The 8,784-nt window shown below is 36.6% G+C and overlaps 1 protein-coding gene across 1 annotated transcript; it reads right to left on the reverse strand.

The window, feature by feature from the left end:
- Positions 1-6,959: 6,959 nt before the first annotated feature.
- Positions 6,960-7,967, reverse strand: LOC120351599. The gene has a single exon (XM_039429456.1). It carries the CDS (start codon positions 7,965-7,967, stop codon positions 6,960-6,962), a length of 1,008 nt encoding a protein of 335 aa, XP_039285390.1.
- Between the last annotated feature and the right edge of the window lie 817 nt (positions 7,968-8,784).

The following is an 8,784-nucleotide window of genomic DNA, read 5'->3' on the forward strand; positions in this document are numbered from 1 at the left end:
TTACAATTATTATTATCTAATATTATTAGAAATATTATTATTGTTATTATTATTATTATTATTATTATTATTATTATTATTATTGAGTAGGTGTTTGCCGTACTCCTCAAGGATCTATTAAAAGCACAAATAGATTTAATTTACTTTTATAGATCCATGCTGATATTAAAAGTATTGACTACTGTAATTCGGCATCTACATGTTGGCCCAATGAAGGCCAATGTCGACCAGCGTCAGTATGTTGATTGGTGGTTTGCCAAAGCTGGCCTTCATTGGGCACTGGTCACATTGCAGGCTGGGCCAGCCACTGAGCCGACATGTAGATGCGGCATAATGCCACAGTCACAAGTTGGCCCAATGAAGGCCAATGTCGACCAGTATCAGTATGTTGATTGCGGGTTTGCCAAAGCTGGCCTTCATTGGTCACTGGTCACATTGCAGGCTGGGCCAGCGACTGAGCCGACATGTAGATGCGGCATAATGCCACAGTCACAAGTTGGCCCAATGAAGGCCAATGTCGACCAGTATCAGTATGTTGATTGCGGGTTTGCCAAAGCTGGCCTTCATTGGGCACTGGTCACATTGCAGGCTGGGCCAGCCACTGAGCCGACATGTAGATGCGGCATAATGCCACAGTCACAATTTGGTCCAATGAAGGCCAATGTCGACCAGCGTCAGTATGTTGGCCCAATGAAGGCCAATGTCGACCAGCGTCAGTATGTTTGCCAAAGCTGCCCTTCATTGACTTTCGTAAGGAATTGCACCTTCACCAGGCTGGGCCAACATGTGGACTAGGAGAAAGTAAAACTATGTAGTTGGTCCCAAATTATAAAAGTGGATTCCCATATAATATCAATATCAGTGAATGTGTCTGCCGGTATAATGATATGTTGTTATTCCCATCTTCTATGGGGTTCTATGCTAATTGGAATATTTTTTCCACTGTTTGCCCAGCCGAGTATGAATACTGTCCTTAGTCCTATTAGAACATCATGGGAAAATATTCTCACTGTACTGGAGGCGTTCACTAGCTGATACTAATATGTGTAAATCCAGCTATGAAAACTGGTACAATTTATGAAAAAATACTATGCACCTATATATCCACTATTGACTATATTTTTATAGACTATAAGTAATAGTTCATAGCTAGTAATAAGTTATAGTAAAATATAGCACAAGTTCTAGTAAACTATAACACAAGCTATAGTAAGTGCCGGTTTCCGAGTTCAGGATGTAGCCAAGTTCTAGACTTTTAACAGCTAGAGTCAGAAAATTGACTTTCCGAAACGGGACTTTATAGTCCTATGTTATTGCATTGGAAATTTGGAACTTATCACTTATTTTACCGATTGGAAACATATTCTGAACTTCCGATGAGTTTGGTTTGACTCCAGCTGCTGTTAAAGTCAGAAAAGTGGCTTTCCGAAACGGGGCGTAGTCTTTGATTTATATCAAAGTATTATCAATTTCCCTTCGAAAATGTTATACCAAACTCATCAGAAGTTCAAAATATGTTTCCAATCGGTAAAATAAGTGATAAGTTCCAAATTTCCAATGCAATAACATAGGACTATAAAGTTTGTTTGGAATCTTAATGGCGGATTTATACCACGTGATCGAGCTAGCCAATCAAAAGCGTGACAGTCAATGGCCATACCGGTACTGTTTTTTTTTTATTTTTCATCCCACTGACCACCTATGAAAGGGGTATAAGGATTTGTCAATTATAATCTAAGTCGTCAATCTTTGCATTTGATAATGCTAAAAGATTGAATGGCGAAAACCGCACATCGATATCTGAAACCGTTTAGAAGATATTCACATTATTAATCAATACTACTTACAATGTATAGTCCAGGCAATGAATGCTCAAAAAAAGGTATAGAGAGAAAAGTTTGGAAGACAATTTTTGACCCGCAGGTCTGTTTAGGGTAGTGAGAAGGTGAACATATCAAAGGAATTTGAGAGAATGTTTTGAACACAATTTTTGACTTTGCAGCTTTGTTGGGACCAGTTAGGAGGTGAACATATCAAAAGTCCCATCCCTACCCCTTGTGCTAAAGGGATGAGGGTGGTTTAAAAGTTGCATTTTTCAATGTTTTGCTTACACGCTCATATCTTGAGAAAAATGCATTCGACCGACATGACTAACTATTCAGAAATGAAGCTTGATAAATCCTCTACGATATTTGTTTTGTGGTGATTTATGATATCTCTAACAGTTTTCGAGATATACGCCCTTAAAAGTGTAAAATTGTTGAAATAACAGCTTTTAATCCTATTTTTTGATGTTTAAGGGCCTACAACTCTCCAACAATGCATCGTAAAAATGAATGCTCACCTTAGATTTGTAGAGCTTTGTTTTCTCTTCAATTTGATTATAATTATGATGTACAATTTGATGTATTATTCCACTACTTAATGTTTTCCTTCTATTGTTATAGCAGATTCAATTTTGGGGGTGAAATTTTCAACTCTGCAACAAGTGTCAACTTAGCAGTTCCACACCTTCAATAGACGGGCTAGAGATGCGTATTTTGGCTATGTTTACCTCCCAACTAGTCTTCATTAATCTACAAAGTCAAAAATTGTGTACCAGATGTTCCAGGCTCAAATTTCATTGTCAAGTGATCAATTGTTACAAAATTAAAAATTCACCCCCACATTGAATCTGCTATAACAATAGAAGGAAAACATCAAGTAGTGAAATAATACATCAAATTGGAGAAGAAACAAAGCTCTACGAATCAACGGTGTGCATTCATTTTTACGATGCATTGTTGAAGAGGTGTAGGCCCTTAAACATATAAAATAGGATTAAAAACTGTTATTTCAACAATTTTACACTTTTAAGAGCGTATATCTCGAAAACTGTTGGAGATAACACAAATCACCACAAAACAAATATCGTAGAGGATTTATCAAGCTTCATTTCTGAATAGTTAGTCATGTCGGTCGAACGCATTTTTCTCAAGATATGAGCGTGTAAGCAAAACATTGAAAAATGCAACTTTTAAACCACCCTCATCCCTTTAGCACAAGGGGTAGGGATGGGGACTTTTGATATGTTCACCTCCTAACTGGTCCCAACAAAGCTGCAAAGTCAAAAATTGTGTTCAAAACATTCTCTCAAATTCCTTTGTCAATTGGTCTATTTTTGCATAACTGACGATATCACACTCAACACTGAAGCTGCTGCAACAGTCGTGGGGATGTGCGTTAACTTGTGAAATCATACATCAAATTGAAGAGAATTTGATGCTCTATAAGCTAATGATCAGCATGGATTTTTCCCATCGATATTCAAAAAGTTATAAAAGCAAAAATGACAAAAAATTGAAGGAAAGTGTGTTTTTTTCAAAAATGTCAAATCTTTTAGAGCGGATATCTCGAAAAATGGAAGAAATAATAATAATAATAATAATTTTATTTCTCAATAAGCATTCATTACAACCACAACATTACTACAAGAAATAATTATTCTATTGAGAAGACACTCCCGAGAAAAATTCTATTTTGGGAGTTGCCATCAAAGTCCATTTGTATAATTTATTTGATGCAATCAATTAAAAATAAATTAACTTAAACCATGAAATGTAAATATTCTAACAAAAGAGCTTACAGTCGGAATTTTTACAAAAGTTATTAATATTTGAATAAAAAATGAAAGTGAATGATGGAGACAGTGCTACCTTATGTCTAGTAGAATATTGTAGTGTAAAACTGAAAGTTTTTTTTTTCAAGAGAATATGAAGAATGAGGTTATGACAATGAACATTAATCTATGTTGAAAATGAAAAGAGAGAGATGAATGATGAAAAGCGGCTCTGCCAGTTATTGTCAAAAACAAAAGCAAGCGTGAGAAAGAAAAGAAAAGAAAATAGCTCGTTCCGTACCTTTCAAGCTTTTATTATTTAATTATAATTCTGTTTGTGTATTGTGGCTTATGGGTGCAATCTTAGCTTGTGAATTTAACTATTTTTTTTAAATAGGTCTTCGATCTCATCCATTGTTAACAGCCATTTTTTAATTTCTTTTTTGAGTTTTAGATAGCATGTTTGCTTTCTTGCCACGATTGGTATGTTGTTGAATATTTTAGGGGCTACATAGGAATAAAATCTACGAAAGCATTCTTTGTTTGGTTTTGGGGGAAGTAGACTTCCCGCTGAACGGAGTCCACAAGTTTCCCGCCGTGGATTGACAAGGTGTCCACTCCTATTGTAAAAAGTTAGTAATACTTTATAGAAGTACAGGTATCTCAAAGGCAAAAGGCCCCATTCCCTGAACAGCGGCAGTGAACTTGTTAAGCGAGGTTTGTTTGCTATAGTGCGAATTATGTATTTTTGCCCAGTTAAGATTGGTTTTAAAACAGAAAAGTATGCACCTCCCCAAACCGTTATTCCGTATTGCAGCCTGCTCTCGACAAGTGCAAAATATAGCGTTCTCAGCAAGTGCTTAGGGCAGAGTTTGCGGATGAAATATAATTTTCTACATGTCACCCTTAACTCTTCTCTCAATTTTTGTATGTGGTGTGCCCAGCTGAGCTTGGAATCGATTATTACGCCTAAGTATTTTACAGACTCAGACTCCTCAATTCTGTCACAGTTGCAGTCTATGTCAAGATTTTTGCACTTATCGGTATGAGAGGGAATAGCTAGAGGTTGTGTGTTTTCTGCTTTAGATTTTAGTTGGAAGACGATAATTTTTGACTTTTTAGCGTTGATCTCGAGGGAGTTAATTTGAAACCACAGGTTCAAACGGCGTACATCGCTTGTAATCATTTGGGTCAGCTGAGTCTTAGTTTCAGCGCAGTAGCTCAGAGCTGTGTCATCAGCAAATGCTGTCAGCGATCCAATAAGGTTTCCTTCGCACAAATCATTTATATAGATCAGGAATAATTCGGCTGATAATCCTGATCCCTGCGGAACGCCACAGGATGAGTATCTCTTGGAGCTTAATGCGTCACCTACTCTCACTTGCTGCGATCTGTCCGCAAGGAAACTTGCAAACCATTTGTTACATACTCCCCTTATGCCGGCGTTATTCATTTTATTTATTAGAATTTTATGTTCTACTGTGTCATATGCCTTCCTTATATCAATAAATAAACTTGCACATTTTTTACTATTATTCACACCATTGTATATTTCTGACGTTAGTTTGAGCATAGCATCTTCAGTGTTACGTCCTTTCTGAAAACCGAATTGATTTTTACTGAAAAATTTATTCTTTGATAAGAAACTAACTAGCCTAACTCGTACCAGCCTTTCCAATAATTTGGCAAAAACTGACAAAAGTGCAATGGGTCTATAGTTGTTGGGGTTTTTTCTATCTCCTGATTTGAATAATGGTATGATTATTGCAGTTTTTAGTTGTGTAGGGTAAATACCAGAGCTCAGACTTAGATTATATAAATACGTCAGTACGTCAGCCAGGTGTTCTATCATACTCTTCAACAACTCAGCTCTAATATTGTCAAATCCAGGAGCTTTTCTTGATTTCATTGACATGGCTGTTGCTTTGACCTCTGAGACTGTAATAGGAAAAAAGACCATCGAACCTGGATATTTTACTTGTTGAGGAAATAGCTTGTCTACTAATTCTGAATTCCTTGGTTCCAGAGGGCCCTCCCCATCTAAAGCATTTCTTGTGGATGATACTAGAGCAAAGTGTTTATTGAGTTCATCGGCAATTCCAACCTCGTCCTCGATCGCTTCCCCATTATTATTGACAATTTGCTTTATTTTCTCGTCGCTTTTATTTTCCCCGATTAATGAATTTAACAATTTCCAGCTATCTTTAGAGTTACCTCCCAAATTGTTAAATGTATCCTGAAAATATTTACTTTTGGAATCGTCTATATCAGCTTTTAATTTATCTCTGTATTGTTTGTAGTGATTATTTAATCTGATATTATGTGGTTGTTTTTTTATACAGTTTATTTTTTATTTCAACTCGATTTAGTAAATTGGAGGTCAGCCACGGTTTGTGTTCGTTTAATTTCCGCGCCTTTATGAGTTTATCAGAGCTAACAGCATTGATACAATCCTTAAAAATTTCGATAAACTGATTGAAAGCAAGGTCTACCTGTGATTGATTATAAACGCTAGTCCAGTCAACCTCTTGTAGCCTGATGGAAAGCGCTTGATAATCAATCTTCCTAATTTTCTTGTTATTCCTAGCCTGAGATAATGACTGATTTAGTCTATTTGTACATAGGTTAAGATATAATTCAATAGTGCAGTGGTCGGTAATTCCGTTATTGCAAACATTAGTTGTTGGATTGAAACTATTTTTAGTGGCTGTATATCTAAAGAAAAGGTGATCTATGCATGTATTTGATGTGTTAGAAATTCGTGTGGGCTCATTCACATATGACATGAATCCAAAGCTTGACATAATAAAGTTGTACTCTTCAGTTTGTATGTCATCTTCAAGAAGGTCGATATTTATATCACCGGTGAAGATAACATTTTCCTCATTTCCTAACGCTGATAGCAAAACTTTTATCTCATCAAAGAACAAATTCTTAGGCAATGAATGAAATCTATACAATGCAATGATGCTCAGTTTAACATTATCAATAGTGAGATTAACTTTCAAACCGTCTGCCGAAACTATTGTAATCTTATCAGCAGTAGCTACCACACTTTCGTCCAAGTACACAGCCACTCCACCTGCTCTATAGTTATCATTACAATTTGTGAAACATTTATAACCTCTTATTTGATACAAGTTAGATTCATCACTGTAAATCCAGGTTTCTGTTAATATTATGCAAGTAGGTTTTATAGTACACTTATTCACAAAAATGGAGAATAGTTCAAAATTTTCACGCAAACTTCTAATGTTTTGAATCAAGCATGAAATTATGCTATTATTATGAGTCATTCATAATGGAAAAATAGGAGTTCGACAATATGAGACCAGATAAATTAATGTAGATAAATTCACTGTTATTCATTAATTAATACACTTGATTCATCATTACCTGCATCAGTTAGATTGACGGATTCATCACTTACACCACGCTGTTTGCTTTTCGTTGTTTCCAGTTTATCTAGGTCATCAACTGTCTCAAGAGATATTACCGGTTTTCCATCACTTTTCCTCATGAGAATCTTTCCATTTCGTATCCATAGGTATTTGTACGCTTTTTCAGTTTTTGCAACTTTCGCCAGGGCTAACACTTTTCTTCTTTCTGGAGCGAGGCTCTCGTTCACGTACAGAGGAATGTCGGAAGGAAGATTTAAGTGACGGGTCGAAAAATCTCTCTTCACTCGGCGCCTTCGTAGAATTTCCTCTTTGTCAATTCTCCTTGTGAGTTTGATAATAATCGGCGGAGTTTTTTTTTGGTCGCGCGTTGGGAGGCGGTGACAATTGTCAATTTGCATATCCGTAAGCTCATGTCCTAACGCCTTGCTCACAGATTTCACTACACCGATCAAGTCCTCGTTCTTTTCCTGTGGATAGTTGTGTAGCTCGAGGCAGTTGGAGCGCGTATACTGCTGAAGATCGGATACAGCTCGTTGTAGGTTATGATTTTGTTTTTTCAGGATATTGATTTCTAACGCCTGAGAATCAATTTTTTCAAGGCATAGTGCAAGCTGCTCCTCCTGTTTTTCAAACTTATGAAGGATATCTGCCACGTCTTCATGACACGAATCTATGGATTTTCCCAAATCTAGTTCCATTCGTCGGATGTCTGCTCGTACTTCGCTAATCATCTGGACCACTTGTTTCAGCGAGATGTCGTCCGAAGACATGGAAGTCTCGAAAGCGATACTCCTTCTCTTCTCTCTGGTACAGGATTCACACCTCCATGTCTTTTTGTTGTCGGTTATATACTTGAGGTCGCCCGTTTTCAAACCGACACAGTTGCCGTGAAATTTGTTGTTGCAGTCGCAACAGGTGACTGCATCGTTGCTCGATCTCACAGATTTACTGCACGTGTGGCAAGACATTACACTAAACTTGGATATTTAACTGAATACTTTCACTAAATTCAACGTTGAAACAAACAGAATAAAAGTTGTTCGGAATGGAAGGAAGCGATAACGATAAGAGAGCTCGGAACAGACACAACCTTCTCGCTCGATTGCTAATATAGAAGAAGTTTTCAGATTAATATTGTAGGAAATTATGTGAGCTTTAATTTTATATAGAATAGTCATGTCTGAAAAATGCTTAATTTTCGATTTATATGCGAGAAACCAAAAATATGTACCTTTGAACCACCTCCACCCCCTTAGCACAGGGGGTAGGGGTGGGGACTTTTGATATGTTTACCTCCTCACTACCCTTGACAGACCTGCGGGGTCAAAAATTTTCTTCCAAATTTTTCCCTCAATAATACTTTGTTGACTGGGCTAGTAGGCTATTCCATTCTGATTTGCATGGTATTATTATTATTATTATTATATTATTATTATTATTATTATTATTATTATATTTTTGTTGTGTGAAGCCACAAATTCTGAGCAGTACTCAAGTGGCATACAACATGTCATTTTTAGAATGGAGTCACATGAATGCTCTAAAACACTCCTCAATGGTATAAGGACAAGCCTCTACCAGTGTCCTAATTATCTTTGAAACAAATAACTTATAGCTGCTACACAGCCTTATATCCTCGGGAATGCAATTAAAACACTTGAGTCCTGAATAATACGGTCCCTTTTCGAGAAGAGTCAGTCTATGGATAGGGAACTGGAATAATCCTGTATTTTTACCTCGTGTTTCATAAGTATGACAAATTCGGTTAGCATTAAAATATTTTTG

The sequence above is a fragment of the Nilaparvata lugens genome, chromosome 5 (genome assembly GCF_014356525.2).
Source record: "Nilaparvata lugens isolate BPH chromosome 5, ASM1435652v1, whole genome shotgun sequence".
NCBI classification, from domain to species: domain Eukaryota; kingdom Metazoa; phylum Arthropoda; class Insecta; order Hemiptera; family Delphacidae; genus Nilaparvata; species Nilaparvata lugens.

What these genes read in the sequence shown, in the direction of transcription:
- LOC120351599 (XM_039429456.1), bottom strand. Translation starts at nt 7,967, where the DNA reads ATGTCTTGCCACACGTGCAGTAAATCTGTGAGATCGAGCAACGATGCA.